This window comes from Coloeus monedula (genome assembly GCF_965178545.1).
Source record: "Coloeus monedula genome assembly, chromosome: 12".
NCBI lineage: Eukaryota > Metazoa > Chordata > Aves > Passeriformes > Corvidae > Coloeus > Coloeus monedula.
In genome coordinates this window covers 12130326-12156985 of record NC_138792.1, presented here as the reverse complement: position 1 = coordinate 12156985, position 26660 = coordinate 12130326, and the positions used below count along the sequence as shown (strand labels likewise).

The following is a 26660-nucleotide window of genomic DNA, read 5'->3' as shown; positions in this document are numbered from 1 at the left end:
TATAAATTACAGCAGAATATCATTATTAATTTCAGCTGTCCCCTGTTCTGGCAAATTATCATTCATCTCCCCAAATGGGTATCTCAGCTGGAGACCTTTATTTTATCATCTTAGTGGAAAAAATCTGTACTGTTTCCTCCCTCCAAATTAGCAGTCTATGATTTCTTTGGGGAAGTCTTTCTTAGATGTAGAGCTGACTAGTGCTTGACTAGCAGGCACTAGCACATTTTTTACCTTCCAACACATACCTGAAATGTCTCACCAGGTCCATGGCTGCCTGCTCAGGAGTTAGTCACTTCCTCCATAGCCTGTAGGGAAGACAGCAAAGTTAAAGAACTGCTCAGTGCTAACAAAACTTATTGTTGCTGTCTCACTGCTCACATGTACACAGAACTAATTTCATTCCATTAGGAACACACCCAGGCTGAGGCCAGGGGCTGATCATTAAAGATTGGTTTCTTGATGTTACCTGGTAAGCTTTTCAGTCAACCAAGTACCATAAAACGTAATTTCTAAATGTTGTAGTCAGCCTCACTGCCTAAATGCTGTATTTCAAGTTGCCCATGAGGAACTTTTCCCTTCCCAGAGCCAGGGAATTGCTCATGTAGCTCAGTGCAAATTACTAGTTAAACTTGACAGTGTTTTATCAGGGAAACAATGTCAGTGCAGGGTGGTTGAGGGGATCAGCAGGGCTACCCCAGCACATGGTAAACCTGGTAAAAAGCACAGTGGGCTAGGGCAGGGGAGGTCAGCCCAGGGGAAAGTCTCATTCCCAGTGGTGCCAGGCAAAGCCATGCAGACACACTGAGGCTGATGATTATGTGAGGTTGTTCTGCTTCATCTACTTTGTGAAAACACTGCTTCCACACCAGAGTTTTTAAGTACTATTAAAGAAGGTAAAAACTTGCTGCAAGTTAAACTGGCCGTGGCTAGGTTATCTGGTGATACTTCAGCCACTCTCACATTGTAGCTTTACCTCCAGTGCTATTCCTATGGCTTTTTGCTGGCTTAGGGGGAGTGAGTATTAGAAATCAGACTCTCTCAAGAGGTTTATTGGAATGCAGTTGCATCTTCTTTTGTGGAAGGGACAGTGACAGCTCCTGAAGCCCTTTGTCCTGGATGCTGGCCCCAAACGGGCATCCCTGTGCCACCCCTCACACACTGTACCCTTTTGCACTCCCACCTCAACTTCTGTCACCACCCTGCACAAACCACTGCACTTTCCCTGGCTCTCTTGGAGAGAATTACAGTCTTACTGTGAAATAACAAGAATCAGGCTTTTAAAATCAGGAAGTTTCTCTAAGAGACTTCTGTGCTTTTGCTATAATTGCTCCATATGCTCCTCTGACAATTTCCATGACCTTATTTCTTAAAAAAAAAAAAAACAAAAAAAAAAGAAAAAGAAAAAAAAAGGAAAAAAAAAAAAAAGAAGAAAGACAACTCCCATGATCCCTCAAGTCTCAGAAGAGCTTCCACACAGTAAAGGAGAAGCAGAGGCTGCCAGTTCTCTATCTGGATCTCTTCTTACATGTTTAACCCTCAGGGTACAATGGATGCTGAGAATTACTCTTTCGTAACATTTGTTTGGCTGCCAGAAAGGAAAAATGATTAGAAGCTCAAAGGTTACATTGCTGTATTTTGCAAGAGAAGCCCTTGTCATGGGCTGCCTCTATTTTGCTGACTGTGGATGTGAGCTATGATGCTCAGCTGGCCACATGCCACTGGGATTCTCTGCCCATTGGGCTCTGCTGCCCCAGCTCTCTGTCACATCCCAGTGCTTGTGGTGCTGTGTGGGAGACCTGCACTGCTGCCCTGCAGGGCCTGTTTATCCTGTCTTGCTCCCATGGGCAGCAGCACCCAGACATCACAAGTGGTACCCAGACCTTGCCAGTGGTATCCAAGACCTAGTGTCTCATGTCCCACTTACTCTGCATGACTGTGACCAGCTTTATATGGCATATTAAACACTTCCTGCTCTGTGCAATGCTATTTCCAGACCCTCTCCCTAGACTTCAATACATTAAAAACAAGTAAGATGATGAGTTTTTAAGATACAGTGAATGGTTTAAGAAAGGGATTTAAAACAAATTGCCAAATTAATGACTATTGTTATTGTTTCCTATATTATTCCCTTCTTAGCCTGTTTCCTGAGGGCAGAGCTGTTTGGATAGGATTTACCTCTCTTTGGACCCTGAGGAGCTCAGAAATTTGGTATAAATAGCTTTAGAAACCTTTTTATGGGTTTTAGAGTAGGCTGCAATGATCACAAGATGCTGCTGCCATTGTGTCCAAACAGAGCCCATGCCCTACACATCCCCACCAGCTGCCAGCATGGGCAGGTCTGTTGGACAGTGGTGGTGGGCTCCTTCCCCTCAGCTCCTGCCCCTCTCTGCCCTAAATTTCTGCTCTCTAGCATCTCTTGGATACACTCACCCAGCCGGGCTGCTTCTGCCATGTCAGTCTTCTCACAGAGCACTCGTGCCTGTATTTCACAACTGGGGAGTCTGCCAAGGACAAGACAGGTTGAGAAAGTTCATGAACATCCTCCTTTGTTTTGTTGTCTCAGGCTGCTCATTTTTGTTCCACAATAAAGGGGCTGCTTTGAATTATCTGTGCACTAACCTGTACCTACACCTGCATTGGTCTGGGCAGTTTGTGCAGAGGGTAACTGAAAACTTCTGGCCCTGGGTTGAAGCCTTCCTTGCAGATTGTCAGTGTTACATCACAGATGCTTCTTCTGTTCATTACATTGATCGGTGAAAGCAATGAAGCTTGAACTTTGTTCAGATTTTCCCTGAGTTTGGCAGCATAAGAGCCAGAGCTCTAATATGGGTTCAGGCTGGTTGTTAGGTACAAATTATGTGTCAGTTCAGTGTTTTCCCCTGCTGTCTTCTTTTGCCAGTAATTTGCTACAGCGCACAGAATTCCTGTCATCCTGTCAGCCTGCGTCCTTCCAAAGTCACTTCAGTGCCTGTGATCAGCTTCTGTCTTTTCCCCTCTCTGCAATGAGTTGCTGATCCCACACAGAAGTATCGCGATTCTCTCTGGGAGAGCTCTGCTGTACCCCCAAAACAGCCCCACTGTGACCCCCTTGGGGCACACCAAGAGGTTGTTCACACAGCCTGGAACAAACTTTTTCTGTTGTTCAAGATGATGTGCCCACAGAGCCAGGATGAGGCAATTTGCCCTGGAGTTACCAGTCCAGTCCAGGGAATATTATCTACTGGCCAGAGCTCCAGAGCGGGATACTGTGGGCACAGCCCAAACTCTGCCTTTGGTTTTTGGTAGGATCTTGAGTAAAATGGTTCTAAACCCTATTTTTCATTTGCTAGAGGGTGGATGAAAATATTTCCTCAGAGGAGTTAGATGTTAGATTGATTATTTCATGATCACAAAGCCTTTGATATCCTTTAATCAAAGAGTTGTTAAGGGTTTTAAAGGTTGTAATAATCTGTGGAAGATATGTTAATTCTCTGTGTGCAGCCTATACAGAACATGGAGTCTCTAATAGTATTTGGGGACTAAATATTAAATGCTCCCTTTAAGATGCTGACAGAAGTTACCTTTCAGCCTCACACATGAGCTGATTAAAGTAAAGTGTGCTTTGAAAGCTTCTTCACTTCTCAATAGATCCTCTCTTCTTGAGTCACCTCATAAGAGGCTAATTTACATTAAGTCTAGGCCACATTAGGGTCTGGATTTCTCATGGAAATACATCTGGGTAGCAAAAGCAAAACCCCTTTTGCTCTCTGCATAAGAATCAGTAATTCTTTCCTCCACATCATAAATCCCAAGGCATGCTCTGAATCCAAAATAAGTTTGATTTAGAAAGAAATTAGGTGTATATTCTTCCTTTGACAATTTTCATTCCTGCCTTGGCTTGACTCTATTTCTCCATTAAAAGAGGACACCAGAGATTTGCAAATCCCTCTATCCAGTCTGAGCACAGTCTGAACTGGTTCTCTATTTTCCAGGCAAATACTGAGCCCACTTTGCCATGCTGAGCATGGTGGATATCTCACTGCCCTCAAATTTAGCCCTGTTGTGCCACCAGCTCTGACAGGTCCAGCAGTAGCTGTTGGTGCTCCCACTCCAGCAAACCACTTCAAATATCCACAGTGGATACTCACAGCCAGGAAAACATTTACCACCCGCTGCTGTGTATGAAGGAACTACTTTACAGTCTTAGAAATTGTAAAACTCATCTAATATAAAATACATCATTCTTTGTGTTTGTCCTGAAGACAAAAAAGCCCTTAAAACCTTGTAAAACCAATTACACTCTATAAAAATGAATTAGAGGAGTTTATAGAATACCTACCATGAGAATCTGGCTCAGCTCGACAAACTGTATTTTTATTATTATTATTTGCTTTACTGTTTAGTCTGTAGCTGTACAATAATATTGCAAAGAAGAGAAAATGCTGACAGGTCATGTTCTGCTTCTATTGGCAGTGCTGATATTTTACATTTATATGACAAATATCCTGGCAAAGCTTGGTAACTTTTATTTTATGTTTCCTTTTTTTAGACATTGTTTTATACCTCTTTGGAGCAGCCTTATTAACCTCTGAATTTCTCCAGTGGCACTGAAATGATCAAATGGCTTCTTGGGGTAAGCATTGCAAAGCTGTCCTTCCCTCAGCACCACAAACACTGTAGGTCCTTTCTTTAGGGAAGCAAAATATGTTTCAGAACACTGTTATTTGTGTTTGCAAGAATGTATAATGCCATTACTTTCAATTTTCAAATTCTGCTTGCTTCCTATAACAAAATATTCAAAAATGCCATATTTTTAACATTTGCTGGGCTAACTACTGCTAAATTGGAACTGTTTCAATCAATGTTATTTATGAAATTTCAAAACCTTAAATATTTGCAACACTATAGCAGAAGGTACATTTCTCTATTTTTCATTATTTTATAAACAAATAGAACAATATCGATTATATTAAATCAATATTATTGTACTGTTCACGTACCCGTTTTCCTTTGGGCCTGGGCAAAGAAACACTTTGGGCATTGCATGCAAGTTGAAAACCTGTGGAACTGCAGAAAGCCTGAGGTTTTACTTTGTGGGGAATTTTCCCACACATAAAGAAGCAGATTTTTTCTTTTTCTTTTTCCTGTGGATGAAACCAAGAAATTCCCATCCAACCAAAACCTGAAAATTTAATTTTAAAATTATCAAGACAAGGGATCTGAAGCAAGTGGGCTGGCAAGAAATGACATCTTTCTGGGGAACTTCACACAGCATCCATTGAAGAGTGGACAAGTATGATGCATTCATACAAGAGATGTCATTCCCCTTCAGTTACTCAGTGTTTCTGCCTGGAAAAACCCTTGGGCTCTGACTGCTCTCTTCTTCCTCTCCCTTCTTCATATTCTCCACTTTTTTCTTAGAGTCCCAGAAACTCTGCAGCCCCAGCAGGAACCTCCAAGGGTGCTCAAGAGAGGATGCATAAAATGCTGCATAGCTGTGGTCTCCTGCAGACAGAATTTCTAACCAAGCCATCCCATGGGATGAGCTCTCAGTTGCCCAACTGGGACACAATGCAAAACCCCACTGTTCTCCCATCCATGGTGGAGTTCCCAGGGTGGTGTCACTGCCAGGCTAACGGGCATTGAAGGCTTCAATTGAAGGTCATCCTATGACCATCCTATGACAGCTCTTCTCACCTCTGTTTAGACAGACATTGGGAAAGCTGCTTGGAGCTCTCCATAAGGGCTGAGTTCTAAAGGCTGCTGAATGCTGTGATTTCTGCCACTGAACTGCCCTTCCAGACCCCTGCTCAGCAAAGTATTTCTCACTGAATTAAGAGGAATTTAAGTATGTGCTTATGCATTTCAATGAACAGAGATAGCCTGTTGAATCAAAGGAACTACTGAGAGCAGAAGCCCTTAAAAATAAAGATTTTTTTCCTGTAAAAGTATCTGTTATTTATTCCCAAGTTCTTATCTTGTTTATAACGAAGAACAAACAAAATTCCTTTCCCAAAGATGGATGATCCTGGAGCACATGCATACCAAACAGGGACAAAAATAAGCTTGATTTTAGACAGAATAAATAAGCAAATGCTTCTTAGTCTCTTGCCTTCTATCTCTTTCTTTTGTCTCTTGTATTCCTCTGTACCCAGTAAGCATAAGGTATTATGGCCTTATCCAAAGTCTGCTGAACTTGATGGAACTCTTTCTGTTCGCTTGAATGGGTTTTGGAGCAGACCTGGTGGCAGAGTATGGCAATATCTTTATAAAGGCTTCTCATCTACTGTCTAGAAAAAGGAATATTATTAAAATACCAGCCCAGAACACAGCCCCCAAGAACTGTCAATATTCACTGTGTTACTTAATTTAAAATTACCCTGTTTTCTTGCTGAACTTTCTTTAGGAGTATCAAGTCTGTAACGCTGGATAGGCTTCCAACCTCTGGCTCATTTTATAGACAATGTTTGAACCACTATTGCCTCTGAAGTACATCACACACAAAAGTAAGTACACAAGCAGTAGCTTCCAAACATTACCATAAACCATATTTAAGATGAACGTGCCCCAAACCAGAAGTCCCCGTGGTTGCAATAAGGATGTTTGCTGCTGGTGATTTTTGTCACTGGGCAAGGCACAGCCTGACAAGCTGGGGGTGGTGGGGTTGCAGAGTCAGGGTGGTGTCCTGGCCTCTCCCCTGATAAATCCAGCTGATAAAGCCACCATGGCTTTGGTGAGACGGGAACACAAAATGCCTATATGCCCTTCTATTTCAGCTAATGAATTTCACATGAATAAGCTGGGACATTTTTGCCACCAAGGCCCTGACCCAGCTGTCACTGCTGCCACAAGGGACTCCACTAGAGGGCTGCTATGGAAGTGATCCCCACAGTGGGACAAGCTCATGGCTCCTGTGCCACCCAAGTCCCATGGATGGATGCATTTCACTGTTTGACAGGGATTTTTCAGACCCTTAAGTGTTACCTATGGAAACACTTGGCCTCTTGCATGTCATAGAGGGGGCTCAAGCATGTCCAGAGAAGGACAGCAGAGCTGTGGAAAGGTCTGGAGCACAAGTCTGATGAGGAGCAGCTGAGGGAGCTGGGGGGGCTCAGCCTGGAGAAAAGGAGGTTCAGGGGGAACCTTCTCACTCTCTACAACTCCATGAAAGGAGAGTGTAGCCAGGTGTGGCTTAGTCTCTTCTCCCAAGTAACAAGGAACAGGACATGAAGAAATGGCCTCAAGTTGTGCCATGGGAGGCTTAGATTGGATTAGGAAAAATTTATTCACTGAAAGGGCTGTCAAGAACTGGCACAGGCTGCCCAGGCAAGTGGTGGAGTTGCCATCCCTGGAGGTATATAAAAAACACGTGGCTGTGGCACTTGGGGACATGGGTTAGTGGCGAGCTTGGCAGTGCTGGGTTAACGGTTGGAGCCAATAATTTTAGAGATCTTTCCCAATCTAAACAATTCTATGATTCTGTACTGGTATCACACAAAACTGAGTCAACAAGAGGCCCCCCAGGCTCAGGTCCCCAGCCCCACACTAAAAGCAGAGGGGTACAGGCAGGTCTGATTCATGTATATATTGTTGCAGTACTCAATATACACTTTGAAATCTTAAAGCAGATTGTAACTTGGCATCTATAACTAAAAGGTATCGATACACAGACACTCAGTGTGCTTTTGCAAAATGACAGAAAACCTGTTCTTTTCATGTTTCCTCAATACAAACATGATTGCATTTTGCTTTAGAATACTACTGCTCTGAGACATATTATCATCAGGTAAATGAACTTGTTACCCATATTAAATCCTTGTAAATAAAAGAAGCAGACCAACCTGCATGGTTTTTTTTCTTTTCTTTCTTTTTTTTTTTCTTTGCATGCTTAATACAGAACTATCAGATTTAAAATCTCACTGAACATTCTATGTGAATTATCAGATTCTAGAGTAATGTGGGAAGGAAAATAATGAAAAGTACAACTTTTCATTTAAACATATGCAGCTCTTTTCATGCAGGGTTTTCTTTTAGGATTGTTTTTCTGGTTTTTTTTTTCTTTTAAAATTACACTTTGCATTAAAGAGCATAGCCAGTGTAAACACAGTCTGTAACACTTATAAAACAGTGCAAATTTTGTAAATTTTTGGAAGGAGGTTGAAATACATATATTTATAATGGTGGTAAAATCACTTTCTTTCTCAGTAGAAAAATACATCTATTAAACACCTATATGTTTGGAACTTAACTTCACAAAAGAGCAAGTTATAGTTCTATACTGTGTAATAAATTAATATCTTTCCTAGATTTCCATTTTCAGTGTTAGTGTCAAATGCATAATAACATTAGAAAAAAATGAGAGAAACATGTATTATTTAGAACCTAATGAAAAATCTTACAGACAATAACTGGTGAAGGAGGGCACAGAATAAAGAACTGGGAAAGAAGCAATGGAAAAATACTGACCTCTATGAATTATTGCACATTTGAGATCATTTTCATGGCCTTTGAGCCAATTCTGGATACTTTTTCAGTCTTAGGTCAGTGCTTGTTTCCATTTGACAATTTACAATTTAGGTACAATTCAGGAACCACTGCAAAATGTCAAGGATTTACTGAGCTTGTTTGCTGATGAAACCACAGGCAGCTGAGTGCAGAGTGCTAACTTTTATTCATGCAATCAAAGCAAACAATGGTAAAGACATACTGAAGCACAGGCAGGGTTGCCTGCCATAAAAATATTTTTGGGAACTTGCTCCAGCAGATCTTATTGAGACAAAACTCTCATGTCTGCTGTGTTTTAATTAGAGCCATGCCAAAAACTGCAAAACTGGATTTTGCCTTCATTATTTGGAGCTTTTTTCCTTTAATACAGTTGTCTCCATTGCCTGACCCTGCAATCCTTAACCAGCTGAGTATGGAAATCTCCATGAAACACACTGGTACTTGCTGAGCAGCAATGCCTGATGCTGAGCACTTGTGTAACAATTCTCATCCACTAGCAGCAGGAATGCCATTCAAGAGAGCTAAATGACAGTATCCTATTTGACTGATGGGATCACTCACACAAGTGTGAAATGAACAACCTTACCACTTGCTTAAAAATATCACTTTTCACTAGTTGCACAGACAGCAGAAATATTCCTGCTTCTGCCATATTTAAAAGATACATAAATTGGCAGGTAGACAAACAAGAGAGAAAACTGTTTCAGGTGATTATCACTGCAACAGAAGTCAGACTTACTAGTAAACCTGAATAATTTAGCACTTAATCTCTGAATATTGCTGTAGTACTTCTTTTCTATTGCTGATGTTCTCACAAAAAAAGGTTAATTTCAAATTGTAACTACTGGTTTTGGAAAAAAAATACTACATAAAATTACTTTACTACAAATCTTAGATCTTAAGAGATTTCATATTAATGAACTGGCCATTAGACAGCTAAATTTATATTTAAACCACTTGGAAAAAGTCATTAAAAATCTGCAAAAAATTGTGAAATAATCTATAGTTGACAGAAAAAAAATTTTTAAATCCTCCTAAACATCTTCCAGTATTCTAGTAAGTTGTTTAATAAAACCACATTGCTAACCATTGACTAGGAATACAACATCCCTCAATAATAAAATGAAGAGATGCTGATGGGAGCAGGTGATTTATTTTGTAGTAACTGCTACTATGCACTTCATTGATAAAGCTTCATCTGCATTGTTTCAGCTGGGCATCTTCTAAGAAGTATTTGCAAGACAATGTTACCAGGAAGGTTTCCTCCTCCTTCCTTTTCAGGATGATTCACCCCTTGTGGTCTGTGCAGGAGATAATAATTTTTGTGGCATGATTAGAATTTCAAACTGTACTGAAGTCCATATGAAAAACCCAACAACTTCTGTGTATTTCAAATACCGTTACTTAAATATATATGGATGTTGGAGATTGTATACAGTGACCTTTTATCCACCCCAGACTGTAAACCGACTGTAAAGTGACAGGATGAGTTTTTTCTCTCCCCCGTCCTTTTTAAAGAAGCAATAAAACTGTACATTAAAAGACAGGAAGGACATTACTGAGTTACAAAAGAATGCCCCCTTCGTCAATAATTTGTAAATGTAAACAAAAAAGTTCAAGTAGAAAAGCAAACAAGTGTGCTGCTGCTTCGAATAGGTTTTCTCACCCCATGGGGTTTAGGGAAAGTTCTTTACAGACTTGTCTTCATGACGGCCATAAAGCATCTCTAAAGAGCCCTGATGTTCACTACCAGATATCACTGGTGAAGCTGAGCTCCTTGGCTGATAAAGGTAGCAAGGGGTTGTTCCTGTGGAACTCCTGGGGGTCCTTGGCGGCGTTGTTCAGAGGTAGCTGTCCGTTGAGGAGCGACAGGGGGATGTTACAGTACGTGTGGTGGTTGGTGATGGAGGCGATGGGCAGCGTGGCTGCGGACATGTCGTACTCGTACCCTCTGCAGTAGTGTCTCATGTGCACAGAGTCTGCCTGCTGGTAATCGGTTAAATCCGCCCGCGACTCCACCAGCGTGGCAGAAGTGCCTGTGACGGCAAGAGAGGGCACAGTCTGGAGGTCTCCAAAGAGGCCCTGCTCTGCAGAATCCAGGACCTGATGCCGAGACACCACCTCCTTTTTCTTCCCTGGCATTTCAAAGACTAGGCGCTTCCAAAACTTAGAATTCAGTTTGCTGCTTTTTGGTCCTTTCCACTTGACCACTGAGAGAAGTTTGATGGTGTGCTTTAATGATTCCACTTCATGATAATTCACCTTCCCTTTTAATTCAGTACACTCAATCAAAATAACTTTGATTTCTCCACTGACTAGCATGTTATGGAGTCTGTTTTCCATCTCAAAAATACTCCATCCTCTCCTGAGAACATAGTCTGGAGTTAACACGATAATGAGTCTTCTGCTTTGCTCAACACATCTTGTGAGATCTTCAATGTAGGCTACAAATTATAGAAAGAGAGAAAGAGTAAAGAATAAAGAAGTCTATTGTATTAAAACATCAGGCTTGCAATCAAGTATAACAAAATCCTACAGTTTACTGATCCACACCATTTAAAACAATGGGCATTTCAATATACTCCAACAAAAATAGGATTGTGTATCAAAAAATATTTCTATTTATGGAGTACACATAGAAAACTCCTTAACAACATCCTCCATGCTTTGCTATTTTTCCCTGTTCATTGCAGCAGAATGGCTTAACACCCTTGCTGTGTAGGTGCATTAGTGAATAGAAACACACAGTTCACTTAGTGAAAAAAATACAGGTCAAGATCAATGTAATGTTTGTGTAAATTCTAACATTAACATTGGTTATGATTAACACCGTGCTGAGGGAAGCACGCTCTGGGAAGCAGTTCCCATGTTCCAGATGCAAAGACATGAGGGTGCTGCAGGGTGTATGAACCATAACTTGCAAAATCTCAAAAAGAAATGAACCCTCATCACATGCAGAACTTGTGCTATTGCATAGAAGCATCACGGTAGTTTTTTCTTCTTCAGGTATTGACCACAAAAGCATAAGAACATTCTCTGTGGCCCAGTGGTCTGTTTTAATATCACAAACCTGTGCTTCTATGTACCCCAAGGTATTAACAGAAACTTCACAAGTGACAGGAACAAATGGAAAATTTAAACATATTGGAAGTATTTATTTGTTCAGACATCAGTGACAAAGAAAGTAGTAGAATTCTTTTATTCATGCATGCCAAGTAGTTGCAAGCAATCAGTGTAAGCAGAAATGCCAGCCCATCAGAAGGTCCACGATGCCAGTTTATGGAACTTCAAAATATTCGTGAAATTGGACTTGGATCCCTGAGTTTCACTTATCCCAGGGATGGTAGGGAAGAGAAGCCAAATACATGGGGCTGACATGGAACAGGATGGGAAAGAGATCTACTTACAGACCTGATCCAAAACCCATTCAAATGAACAGACTTCAACAAACTTCAATGGGTTTTGGGTCAAGACCAGAAAAATTAGATCCCTTGAACAAAATCACTAAGGGCAGAAAATGTTCATTAGTTGCACAGCATTATAACTGCAAGCTTTGAGACAGGATATCTTTGTGTTTTTAAGCTACATGAACCTCTTGACCATGCTACTGGAAATGTGCTGCCTGACAACAGAGAAGAAGCACGTGTTAGAAATGAAGACTTGGACACAAGAGCTGCACAGAACAGATCTTTACTCAGCACAGGGCAGGACCTCTCTTACACATCTGCCCTCAGCAGGAACAATAGTTACAAATAACATAATCAACATCTGTTACTGCAAGACTCATTTTATAGTCCCAGGCACCATACCACAGCATGCTTATTCACACCACTTCTAGTAAATAGCTACAAAATAGGCCAACAGGAACATTCTAAAATAGCTTATTTTCATGAGACTGAAGGCATAGTTAGCATCGAATCTGCCTTTACCAATGTTTTATTTCACCACTTAGCAGCAAGAAGAATTTCTTTCACAAATGGAAAAAAGAGGCAGTTGCAAACATCCCACAGACACACAAAAATTTAAGACATACACATATATTACAAATGTCTATGCAACAATCCTGACTTTTAGTTAATGGTTTATGACTTTTTAATCATGCAGCATTTACAGGGTTTTTTTTTTCTTGAAATACTTTATGAGGAAAACCCCCACATTGTTCTGTGTAAAATAGTTACTCATTAATGAAAAAATTAAACATTAAAATCCATGGGAGAGGCAGTGGAGCGGGGAGAGAATCAGCAACAATGAGAAAATTATAAGCAGAACTGGTGAAACAAAACTTAAGGAAAGGTAGAAATGTTCAATACAATGGAAAGGTATTATCCCAATGTATCAACAGCTCAGACTCTTCATTTTCTTCCTTTCTTTCTGCTCCCAAAAAGAAAGAATTTAGGTGGGAAGCTTCATCATTAGAGGTTGAATCTGCAAGATACAGTAAAACAACAAACTATCATGCATCTTTCCTGAGACATATTCATCCCTCCTCCAAACAGAACACTGCTATGCACAAGACAGTTCTCTGCAGGACACAATACTGGGTAGTATCATATGTCCAGGGTAGTGCTGAGCATGGCCATGCATATTCAAATGCATCCAACTGAGAAAAAACACAAACCAACAAAACAAACAAAAAAATCACTCCACTTTAGTCTCTTCAAATATCCAGCACCAATCATTTCAATAGCAATACCCCAGCAATAATCCGTCATACCATCACAATCAAAAAGTCGTCAGCCTTCGCTTTGGGCGAACAGGGTGGGAAGAAGATGGGAGAAATTCCCTATTTTCTTAGGTGGACATTTCTCTCCTCTGTGCTTCTCATGTCTCTTTTGGACACCCTCCTTCCTTACCGGGTACTGCTACAGGTTAGAGCTCTGTCCTCAGCTGACTAATGAGCACCTTCATAAACCACAAACCATCATGAGGTGATCCCTCAAATTCCACGTTTGGAGCTGGTCACTAGTAGATGTGGCCAATGAACAGGGGACCTGTTGATGCACTGAGGATAAAGCACACTGAGTTACAAGAAACTGGAACACCGAATTTCCAGCCATCTGGTCCAGAAGTACTTAGTACTCCCACTAACTCCAGCTTGGGACTACTACCGAAGGCAGGTGACAATTTTCCTGGAGCCTGTGGTTCCATTGGGTGCACTCTACAATATGTCAAATTTGCACAACTTGAACATTGCTGTGAAGAAAAGCATGGGGAGACAGATTCCTGTCTCTGGAAATTCCAGCTCTATTTTTCCCAGTGGTACCAATCTGACTGCATAAACCTCTGAATTGCTAAATCATCTGCTCTCCTTTTACTTCAGAATTGGAGACTTCCCAAAATACCACAGGTTCAGTTGTCTGTCTCAAGCGTTCAGTCCATTAGAAGGTACTAACTCCAAGCAATCTATATTACAATGTGGGATGGAGAAAGGGCTGCTTTCACCTTTCCAGTAAGCTAAGAATTATTGTCAGGCAATGGCTCTGTTTCATTTACAAGAAAAAAACTGAATGGGGACTTCACGAATAATGTCACCAACTACGATCAACTGTAAAATTCCAGACCAACATATTTCCATCAGATAAATATAACTTTGCTGTAACTTCACTTTTGCTGCAGGAGGTGTCAACTTCAATGATAAGGGGAGAAAAAAAAAATTGTCTTGACAAAGTCAGTATGGAATTATTCACTTTTAAGTCCCAGGAACTGTATTTTATCATAAATTAGAATATAAAAATAATGTGTCAGCATTAGAATGAACCCACTTGATTTTACTGAAAAAGCACATTTTAAATTTTGACCATATTCCCCCCTCATTGAAACACTATTTGGCAGTATGGTACAAAACTGTTCTCAAAATGTTAGCAATTCCCATAGGTAAAAAATAAGTTTACATTGTGAGTGGCTCTATCAGTAACTTGCATCACGTTCAGTGCAACACCCAAGGAGGAATGGACAGCAAGAAGTGTTATACCAAACCCAAACATTGTTTTTGCATGGCTGCCCTTGAGTAATGGAGACATATCACTGGACAGCAAGTATGTCCTTGCCAAACACAGTCTACTTGTAACAATGCTGAACTGTAGTTCGAAGCACTGAAGAAGAGAATTCCAAGAGATGCATCCCATTTGCAATTAAATCATGTGGAACTGCCTATGGAATCCTGAATGAGCTACATTAACCACAGGCTGGAAGGAAACCTAGTATGCAAGCAGACTAGGAGCAAGGAAATCAATGAAAACTATTGGCACAGAGTTGCTTACACAAAGAAATGACTGACTAACCAGATTTAGATGCTTTGCAGAAGAAGTTGAGGGAGAAGGAAAAAACACTAGAAACCATATAAAGTCCTATGGATATTTTGGGAAACATGGTTTGCAGCACTACAAGAACCAAAGAGTATCTACCATCCAATCCATGCTGGCTGGTTCCTGGCACTCTGAAAATAACCAGCCTTTCTGTGTTTGGCAGTGTGACCATCACTTGAGAAAGTTATTTACAGAAGAGTAATTCAGTCCTGGTTTCCTAACTGAATAGTTCCCAAACCCCGAGTCTGATTACTTTATTATAACACCAATGATTGTGTGTCTTGCTTTTCCTATTTATTAAATATGTTTTGCTTATCTTAGCTTGGACCAGAACAGCTGAAACACAGAGCAGAGTAATGGCCCCTTCCCAGAGAGAGCCCAAGCCCCAGATGAGCTGAGGGACAGCTGATGAGTACAACATAAAGAAACAAGTGCAGATTAGTGCACTACAGGACAGCCAGCCCTTCTGCCTTTTGTTCATATTTCTTCCTCTTTCAGCTGTCATCTGTGTGTATCCCTGCTACCCTGCCCATGCCAGACATTAAGATTCATACAGAGCAGACAACCAGGGACTTCTGGAAGGAGTTTGTGGACCTGGATACTGTATTCCTGTTCCAAAGAAATGGTCTCCTATACCTAATTAAGGCTCATTGGGAAGCCTAGACACATGGTCCAACTGGGTTTTCTTCATGCAGGAACCCAAGAAGCTGGAAATCACCAGGCAAAAACCACACACATGGGCAGACAAAACTACAAAGTGCCAAAACTGCAATGTTGACTGTCATGTGCTTTTTATCACATGCTTTAGACACTCTCCCCTTGTGCTGAGAACTTTTCACTTTTCAGGTAAACAAATATTTTTATTCTATCAGTGTTGTTCTCTTCACTGCCTGATCTTCATATCCTGGGCTGAGCTGGAGTGAATTGTTGGTGTTTTTTCATTCCTGTCAAGATCAAATGCACATATGCTTAGAGAACTAGATGATGCTCTAATAGATATGTATTGCTGGTATTAAAAGTCTAACTTGACAATTTTTACTTCTTCACTTTCAGGTTTTAAAATAATTTGCAGAAACCATGGAGAAAAGTACCTTCCTCTGATGTAGTCCTGATTTTAGAAGAGTGAAGTGCGAATATATATTTTTCTCTGCAGACATCATCCTTGGCAAGACAAAAAATGGCTCAGGTGAAAACATAACTCTTCCTTTTAACCCCCTGCCAACTACTTCATCTCCTCAGGTCTTCTAGCACTGAGTTAGAAAAACTCACAGAGCTTCAGAGTTTTTGTTGTGGGAAAAGGTTTGTTAAAAGAGCTCTGAAAATGAATAGGGTGAAAGTAATGAGACCTGCTAAGGAATTCAGTAACAAGTGCAAGTGCATCTCAGGGATCACAGCCTCCTTATGCAGGTTAACTTGTCCAATTACACCTAAGTTACCTGGGTAGGGAGGTGTGTGTGCTGTCAGCTTCAACAGAATGAAGAACACTCATTCTGTTAAGACCAAAGAATAATCTTTAAGAAAGAATAGCTACTACAGTACTTCCCATAACATGCAACTCAGTTCCTGGGTTACAAACTTGGTCTACATTGCCATGACTCCCTGCTGGGTTGCCCCTCTTGTCTCCCAGCCAGCACGGCCATGTAGGATTCTTTTCCATCTCGCCAGTTCAGGGAGTTGGATCCATCCACGCTGCTCTCAGGAAGCACCAAGAGTCATCACAAAGGTCCTTGCTGGCCACTGTGTGATGGGCATCGCTGAGGCCGTTGGCATCCTTCATGGTGGTTCTCCCTCCCAGTAGGACAAAATGCTCCACTGGGATAAAATTTGCATCCTGGCAGAGCTCAGAAACCAACTGCAAAACATGACTCAGCCCTGTCTGACCTGAACCCTGGGATCTGCTTCCCAGTGGTGGAGAGGTGGCCTTAGTCCCCACAGCCACCACTTCTGTTCTCCTGGGGACAGCAGCAGTTGCTCCATGGACATCCCTGAACCAGACGGTTCCCAGCGCAGAGCTGAAAGCAGAGCTTGGCCTTCCCCTTTGGAGAAGGTGGGTGTGTCCCAGCCACAGCACATCTGGCTGTAATCTCCCCCTCGGCTACACAGGGACATGCAGAGCCCATCACGGCTTTTCCCCAGAGGTTAGCGATGAGCCAGCAGGACAAAAACACAATCAAACTTGTCCCTGAATTTTCCCAAAGTCAGCTTTTTAGGTTGTTTGGAGAACTGCGCAAGAAAATTAATGAAATACTATTTAACAAATCTATTTTTTTGTCTGCTCTCAAATGCACGGAGCAGCTGTATGAGCTGCTGCATGCCAAGAAGGAAGCGAATGATGCACACCCTCCCGTGGCAGCTCCTCACAACTGCAGGGATTGCAGGAAGCACCCGCTGTACACAGCTCCTGGCTGCACTACTGAGGTGACACACACCAAGGTACACAGGATAGAGAAGACACACATCAGAGCAGAGTGGGAAACGATTACATTGATGAAAGTAATTTACACTGAAAGATGAGGAAGTGAAGCAAATGTGAGAAGAGATATTTCCTAAAATAAAACGATAGCTGTGATCAACACCCCAGTTTTTTATAGAAATCTACCCTGGAGAGCTATATGTTTTGTCACATCCGCCACTTTTTGAGACAGTCACTCTAAAATACGTTACGTTTACCTCTGAAGTTTCTAGCCAGTCCATTCCACATCACACTGCCTTCAATAAGTACTGCAAGTCCTTGTGAGAGTGGTGAGTATTAGGCAGAACACAGCCATGTTCCACTACTCCAGGGCACATGGAGAGCTCACAAATGCAGGAGGCCAAGTCTTCCCTCCTTCTCCATCCCCTCACCCTCACTCTAGCCCTTCTTGAAATAAAGTGCTTTCCCCCATATCTTTTTCAAAGCTAAAGTATGCAAATCACACTCATTTAAGCGCCACATTTTATTCTGCTGTGTCATTATGTCTGATTAGGCATTCTTGAAGCTCCATGTATTAGAATCAGGCCTTTTCATAATACTGAAGAAGTGAGTTTGAGAGGAAAGAAGAAGGATTAAATCTGTGAATGCTCATAAATGAGAACTGACATTTTCAGGTACCCTACATTTTCAGGAGAGGTTTAATGAATACCCAAAGTGATGGCAAGTATTTGCTGAGCACCTTGCTGACAAAAATAGACAAAAATAAAATACCGTGCTGGCTGGTACAACAATCGGAAAAAAGAAACTCATTTCAGATTAATCTATGCTTTAGCATAGTTATCATTGAAGGGTTAACTTTAAACTTCTTAGTTCACTTGCATAATTGCTATGTATAACTGCTATATTGCTGGATATGAAACAACTAGTTACAAGAATTCTGTGGTTTTTACCACAAAAAGATGTATTTTCTCTTAATAATATCTAAAAATTTGATATAACTTGCTTGTACTGTAAGAAATAAGAAAGCTATAAGCCAAGTTGCCTTTCTGGAATTTGTCACTATGGCAGACAAACTTACACCTTGCAGGGGCAAAAGCACATCAGCTCTGAACTAGGAGTTGTAAATGCATGTGATAAATTCAAGCCCCCTGCACAAGACTTTGCATGATCTCTGGTGAGGCTCTAACTCCTCTTTCCCTGTGGTAAAGGCTTCAGAGCTCTGTTTCCAGCGCTCTCAAATGCCAGAGAAGAAATAGGCTCTAACTTTAGGGTCAGGCACTGGGGTTTGGCACAGTGAGGCGGCAGTTTCAAGTCTTTTGGCAGGCAGGTTGTAATGCAGCTAAGCTCGAGCTGTTCCATGTTTGGGGACATCTGCTCCACTACAGCCATTGCTTTGTTCTGTTGTTCGTGTTTCCTACACAGTAGCACATACAGAGAGAAGTTCATGTTCTCTTCTATTGCTTTTATGAAAGTGATTTGGAGATGGAATTTGTAAAAAAAAAAGCTGATTTTTCACAAGGGTAGCACTTCATATAAGTGTGATATTACAGTAACCATACTGTGCATTCAAAATTCATCAACACAATGGATATGATTCATGGTCTTTTTGGCTTGCTCAAAAATCAGTCTGGTAGAAGAAATGCCATAACTACCATAGGAAAGCACTGACCATTGGTAGAAACATCAAAAGGTGCTGCTGAATCTTCAGACGTGGCAGCAAAACAGATTTGAAATGGACAACTCTATTTCACTATCAGCATGGAAAACAGCATCAGCTCACAGGGCTATACACAGTCCTCTGAACAATTAGTATTACTTACACAATATCAGTAACTTACATGATGCCCACACTGCTCAGAAATTCAATACTTAGTCAAAATTTTAATGAAGAAATCGTACCTTTACCATTAATGGGGAAACTGTTTAGATCTTTATGAGATCTGCAAGTTAAGGAAAAACCCAAAAGACAATAGAAAAGATGACTTTTACTTGTAAAGCTGCTGTAGATAAACAACTAATCACTGAAAAAAAAAATCCCATTTTCAATCATGTAACAGAGATGATAAAATCCTGTTAGAAAATTTCCTGCTTAGTTACCTGTGTTTGATGTAGACATTTGGACTTGGTATTGCTTGCAGTGCTGCAGCCTTCCCTGTAGGAAGGTCCAGCTCCTGCCTCCACTGAAATCAATGGCAGTTCCATCTGATTTCAGCAGTGCAGGAACAAGCTCCAACAGAGAGCTCAAATTCGCAGTGCTGCGGAAACTTTTCCAATCTTTGCAACCACTTCCCAAGGTTTTCCATATCTAGTACTTATCACCTAGTCCAGGTCTTTGTGACACATCAGACAGAAATAAAACTGAAAGGTCAGAAATACTTACTTCCACTAGGGACCAGGTCCCTGTCTGGAATGAAGAGCTTATATCCATAGTGCTTTTCTAGAACATCTGGCAGAATTTCAAGTGCAAACTGCTCCTCTTCATTATTATCACGATCTAATGCATCAGGATCCACTTTGGTGTATGAAAGATAAGCATCATATTCCTTGTTGTCTGTAAGAAAACAAATCATGTTCAGCCTGCTGTTTGCAAGAACACTATAAGGAATTCAGGGGAGTACTGGGAAATTGAATTATGCCTTGAAACCACCAAGCATTTTCCAACAAAATGGGGACGTTTCACAGGAACATATAATCTGGCTTCCAGACAGAAATCACATGGATCCTTTCAGTTTTCTTCTGCATGTTGAGCAGTAACTCTGCTCCATGTGGTCAGACACGTGTTACAGTTGAAAAGATGATGGGCAAAATTTTCATACAAATACTAAAGTGGAAACTTTTATTTTAAGCCTTTACATATTTGTAATGCAATTCTTTCAACTTCTATTCCTCAAGAGTGCTAGGATTATGTTAAAGTTTTGAGCTTGGAAAAGTTTTGAGCCTGGAAAGTTTTGAGCAAGGAATATTTCGTTCCACAAGTAATTGTGAGAAAAGACATGACTTAATTCAAATGAATACTGACTATTCAGAAAACAATGCCAAATACAAACAGCTCAAAGCATATTTTTTTCAGAAAATCCCATAGTTTTAAAAATCAATATCATAATTTTAGAGGTCACTTGATCCAGGAGATTTGAAATACTTGAGGATCACATTATAAGAGAGACAAATAACTCCCATAAAGGGCAACACTCCTTCTCCTCTTCCTCTTTCTCCTCCTCCTGCCCAGAACTGGGGCTTGTCTCCAGCTCTGCTTCTGAAACATGGAGCTAAGAGCTCATGAACAGAAGTGGTGCCACTACAGAGCTGGGGATCCATGCTGGGATCATGTCTTAGTGACATTTCTCTTTGTATTCCTCTGCAGTAATGGAAAATAGTATATTGAAAAAGTCAACCTTCAGCAATTCAGTCTCCAGGGAAGAGCACAGCTGCCATTATTTACAGAAAATGAAAAATCAAATAGTTAATGTTGTGAGAACAAAACTGCATGAATGGAGGGCTTCTGAGTACCAATTATCTGTAAAGAAGAGTGTACATGAAAGATAATTAAAGCAGTTAAAATTCATCAATATCTTCTGAAAAAACCCCAAATACCTGATCATAATAAAATATAACTCTTGATGACTTTGAACTGATGGTTACTTATAATTCCTGACACAAAGCCAGACCCATGAGGGTCAGAGCTGTAGTCAAAGCATGTGAATAATTACATATTTGTAAGAGGCAATTTGCCTAGTGTCACCATGGCTGTAGGGAAGGATGGAAGATGTCCGCCTGGCTTGCTGACATTCCTCTGAAATCAACAGGCCAGCCAGCTTTGGAGGCCTGTCCCAAACCTGCCACCCTGCCCATAAGGAAGCCTGTCAAAACCTTTTAAGAGATGCCAGTGATCCCAGAGGCACCATCCCTGCAAAGGTCGGAGAGCTGTGTGAAGGCAGCAGTGCCCTGACATCCCTGGCTGCGGAGCACCGTGAGACCCAGCAATCCCTGAGCCTCCTGCCCCTGCAGCTGTAGGGGGCACAGCTGCCCTCTCCAGTCACCTCAGCTCACAGTGTCAGTGAGCAAGATGTTGACAGAACCAGCTCCCTTGGGGCTCCTGGGAGCCCGTGCACTGGTGTTACAGCTCCACAGTCTCAGCTCGCTCCTCACAAGCTTCATGTACCAGGACAGAGAAGAAGGAGCTGCCCACACTCACCCACTGCTTGCTGTGGGGGCTCTGGAAGCAGCACTGATTGGAGCCATTTCCTAAATGGGTCCCTTAATCCTCAGTGTCATTTTCTCCAAAAGCAATGCTACACACAACACAGGAAGTGAGTGCATCCAACATTGCTTATGTGGGATATTTTTAGAAATCGGAATAAAGCAGATCTGTTGAGTTCCAAATCTTCTTTTTTACAGAAATACACATATGAGTGGAAAATGACCCTGTGATTGCATCTATACAGTTGAGTGCTCATGGGAGCTTTGTATGCTCCCACTACAGCCTACATGAGAAGAAACAAACATCCCCATATATGCTTTGACTTCTGTAACGTTCTGTCTCCATCTTTCATCCTGAAGGATCAGAAGAAGATACAAAGCTGTGAAAGGTCTACAATCATGCACTGGAAAAATAAAAAGTTGTTTTCAAAATTTATAGGTACACAAAATCTCCTATGTACTCATGGGGCTTCCTCTAAACAACCAGAAAATAATATTGTTTCATAAATTAAGAAGTGATTGAACCAAGGAAGTTACATGAGTAAAAATGCAGCAGCTTCACACTGAAAACACAAGATAAATAAATTGAAGCAGGCTGGAGGAAGTTACCACTTTTGGTTGGTGTGAACCAGGGACATTATGTTGGTATAATCCCACAGTGTTTGAGGTAAAGTACTTCCCAAACCACATAATTTCACCCTTCCCTTTGTCCTAGGTACCAGTATCTTAGGAGTATGGAAAAAGCATAATTTTAGTTTTTTCCTTTGGGGGGGGGGGGGGTCTGAATGCAGGGGAGCTGGCCGAAGTCACAACACAAACACTGATACGATTTGAGCATCGTGCTCCCTTTAATCTTTACTTACACTCACTTATATCTACTTTACAAAGATTCATGCCCTATTCCCATGGGACAGCCTCTAAGCAGCAGGGGAGCCGACCAGTGTGGAACTTTGCCAAGGGTTCTCAAGGCTGCCTGCTGCCAGGTGTCTTTCAGGCCTGTCTGCAGCCTGAGGCCCCTTCAGGGGATCTTCCTTAGCAGCCCTGGGGTGCCCAGACTGCCCAGACTGTCCTGGGGGATCATATGCCCCTGTTCCACAAGGAATCCCTCTACATTTTCCAGTCATACATGAGGATAGAGAAAGAGCAATTTTCCTGATCTCTATTCCTGCTATTAGGCACCAAACAGAATATATGATAGTGAGAGGGAATGTGGGGGAAGAAAAATGGAAAACAGCCTAGTTTATTCCTAAACATACTCCCCAGGCAAGCTGCCCATTCCCACCAAGCTGTTTACAGTCTCCCAACTAACTGAGGCAGCTAGTTAGCCTCATAACAATCACCTCTCACTAGTCAGAGAAGGTCACTGGAAGCCTGGTGGCAATTCAATGAAAATGTTTCATGAAGAACACCTAGTGAAAGGCTGCTCAGATACATTATGGATCTCAGGAGAAGGGACCCTGGGAACATGTGGCACTGGACACATAAATGTGAAGAGTTCCCCTGAGGAGTGAGTTCACAAATGACATGTGAGCCTCTGTAACAGATTCATGAACAATTCTTCTGGCTTCCTTTTGCTCATGGCACAGCCCAGTCACATTTTTGTGAAAAGATTAATTGATCTCAGGAGGCTTTGAGAGAAAGTCTTAGGGCTTTACACTGTTGGGTGCTTAGTAGTTTAAACTAGCAGCAGGTATCTTTTGGGATTCATTTCAATCTCGCCACTTTGTTTCTCTGAAATATTTTCATTGCATATATTGAGTTTCCTGTGCAACTGCTTACCATCAGCTGCTTCATCTCCTCCAAAGTTCTGTCTGTAGAACAGCATTAACTCTATGTTGTAGCACTTATAGATGGTCACGAGCAAAATAAGCAGAAGAAGGATGGCTCCCAGTCCTCCAGCAAGTTCTATTTTGTAGATCAAATCTAAAATTAGCAAGGAAAGGCAAAAAGGTTATGATCTTTCCAAGCTTTATTTTCTCTAATCCACCGTACAATTCCACATAAAATGGTGCAGCTTCCAATTATAACCACCATAACATTAAGAATGCCTAATAATTTTGTCCATTACCTATTACTTAACTTTACTCATTTACTCCATCTACTGCCCATCTAAAATAACCATCTGAAATCCAGAATGCATATGAGGCTATACATGTAATTCTCCTACACAGGAACTATGTAGTGATGTTACACAGAGGATTAACCAACTTTCAATGAGCTGGTGGAATTTGAAACTTCTGCATTGGCAGAGTGCATCAAATGCCGTATGCAGCCTGTGAGAACAGATAAATCGTACCCCATTGGGCAGGATCTAGTCTGTTCCCCGCCAAATTAGACAGCTTTGGTTTTATATTTGTGAAGCCTATGCACAAGCTGATGTGAGCTGCTAAGCTTGATCACTGGAAAAAGAGTTGAGCTTGCAGGACGCCCAAGATAACACAAGAAGCCAGGAGCACATATCAGGCTGCAAAGAGCCACTTTGAGTTGTGATGGCTGCTAACAGAGTTCTCATGTTATTTGTAGAGTTCACATTATACTTTAATGGGACGTAGTGTTAGTTAAAATTTCCTATTCAGATGCTTTTGTTAGGAAATATCACAAGAACTCAAAGAACTTCACAAATGCATCCAAACACAGTGATCCATTTTTTACAGCTGGGGAAACAGAGGCTTAAAAAAGAGAAGCAGCATGTTCAAGGTCATTCAGCAAACCAATGACAAAATGGGATAAAACCCCTTGGATACCAGTCCAGAGCTCCATCTGATGCAAGAGACTAACTTGAACAGCATTGCTCTTTATCCCAAAACGTCCTCTGAAAGTAATATTGCTCCTAACACCACCTGGCATATTACTTAGCCATAAAAGACAGAGGATGACAATTTGACTCTCACAGCCATGACATCTCAGATAAGATGTCATGAAGATATTTGCTCCTGTGATAAACACAGCAAGAAGTTGTCAAACTAATACAGGCGAGACAAAGTTTTTGTGATCTTTATGCTTCTAAAACTTAGGTCAGAAAAAATCACTTATATGTCATTTGTGTCACTTTCAAGATAAAAAGCAAATTAGTTGCATATCTTTGGGGGTTATTCTTGCCTCGCCATGCCTTGTATTTCAATAATTAACATCAGATGTCAAGCTATTCCCAGTTTACAGTATCTCTGATGTCTGTCTGGGAAGAAGTCATGGACTAATAGATGGAAAAGTCTATTATAATAGCTATTTAATCTCTCTGAGAACACAGGGAATTCATGGGACTTTTACTACACTGCCTGATAAAGCCTGCATGTGCTCTGGGGGATAAATCTAGGCAAATGGAGAACAGAGTTGGTTAAAATCACTTTTGAGGGGAATTTTGTTTTTATTGTATTGAATCTTTTTTGCTAGGAAACTGAGATGATGGCAAAGCCTTGCCAGCTTGGAAGGAGAGAATATGCTGAGCCTTGCAGCTCACACAGGAGCACAGAGCTGTGTCCACTTTTGTGGGGGGAAATGGCAGGGTATTAAGCAAACCCACAAAATCCAGCTCAAAAGGCAAAATTAAACAGCTTTTGCATGTCCTGTATTTGTCCTTCTGCCCCATGAACTCTCCTAGAGTACAGACAAAAGGAGGCAGAAAGACAAGGCTTTTGAGCTCTCCTCATTTCCATTCCAAAGTGGAGGCAATGAGAAAAACCCAGGATGTTCAATTTTCTTGCCTACTCTACTTAGTCTTGGCCTCTGATTAATTCCTTCCTCCTCAAGTGGTCCTCACTGAGATAAATAAGGAAGCAGCATATCCAACACTAGACAAGAAGTTGAATCTGGTCTCTGTGCTATTACAGTGACTGAAAATTATCAAATAATAATATTGATAGTTTCTAATGTAAAACAATGTAGAAAGACCTTGCCACAACATATTACACATATTACAGAGGATCATGGTGTTTAAAATAGCAAAAGTCTCATAAATACCCAATGAATGAGAGACAAATACATTTTAGAAGTTCCTCATAATTTAGTAATGTATCAGTATCAAATCTGCCCCCCCTAAAGTTAGTTCCTTGCATGTCTTGATTAAAGGCCTTGAAATAAATCGTGAGGAAAAGTCATCATAATATTTATTTTTATCTCAATTCACTACTTCTTGCCACTAAAAGCATGGTCTGACTTTCTTCTGCAGTTTCTTACAAGTTATTTGTCTTTCAGAACAGTTATATTATAGACTATGTAGACTTCAATCACTAAAATACTGGACTGTTTTCAAATTCATTTGAAGGGAATCCTGAACTATTCCCACAACTAAGGGACAAGTGGGTGTATATTGCATTTCCATGTAATTTGAGCACCAAATATGCTAGGACAGCACAGAGAAAAAAAAAATTAAAGCAAACCAAACTCAGGATTGTCCAGAGCTTATTTCTGAACAGCTTGAAAGCAAGTAACAATGTGGTCTTTAATTAAGTCAGTAAAGAAGAATGTGACAGCAGACAGTTGTGTTCAGGTCTTAGAAGCATGTCTGATTCTGCCTTTGCATTGGTAGCTTTGGGTTTGAAGCTGGATTTGGTTCTTTTACAGGAGAAAACCCCAAACAATAAAAATAACCCTAAATGATGGCACATGCTTTGGGGCTATTGCCACACTGGAGCTGTGCAGACAGCACTCCTGTATTCTGAAGATTTGTGGGGACTGTACCACTAATACAGCAAGAAACTTTAATATACTTTGCCTGAAACATTTGAACAGCTAATTTTTCTTTTTTTTCAAAGCAAAGTATGTGCTAAAAATAACCACCTGATGTCAGAACAATAACTCTAGAAACTCTTATACAACATCTACAACTTAGATTTTGGGTTTATTCCTGTTTTTCATCGAAGCCAGATAAAAACAGAGCAGAAGGCAGGTCTGGAGACAGAACTATAAGTGCCTTTTGTCAAACATGGGTAATGCAGCTCTTAACAGGTAAGAGTTTGGAGGGAGGGGGGTTTCTCTGACTGAGAGCTCTGTGCTGCAGCACATTGCAATAGAAATCCCTTCTTTGACACACATAAAGGATACTGGTCAACAGCTTTCTGCAAGTCCTAAATCTTGTCCCAGCTCAGTAAATACAGTAGTATTTCCTGGCTCATGAATATCTACAGTAAAATCCAAGCTGGAGAAAGTTAGGATAAGAAGCAATTAAATCAACTTGCAGAAAGGAAAAGTTTGGTCAAGTAGTTGTGAGAACTTAATAAATAACAAACAGGACAATGGGACAGGCAGTCAAAGGACACAGT

The 26660-nt window shown here is 41.0% G+C and overlaps 1 protein-coding gene across 1 annotated transcript in view; it reads right to left on the bottom strand.

Moving 5' to 3' along the window:
- Positions 1–10233: 10233 nt before the first annotated feature.
- Positions 10234–26660, bottom strand: part of IL1RAPL2 (interleukin 1 receptor accessory protein like 2) — a gene marked incomplete at both ends in the record, with an annotated part of 375464 nt that continues 359037 nt past the window's right edge. Inside the window, 3 exons of the mRNA XM_082289302.1 lie at positions 10234–10931; positions 19586–19756; positions 23182–23325. Of these exons, the coding sequence (XP_082145428.1) occupies positions 10234–10931; positions 19586–19756; positions 23182–23325 (1013 nt within the window). The remainder of the gene's footprint in view (positions 10932–19585; positions 19757–23181; positions 23326–26660) is intronic.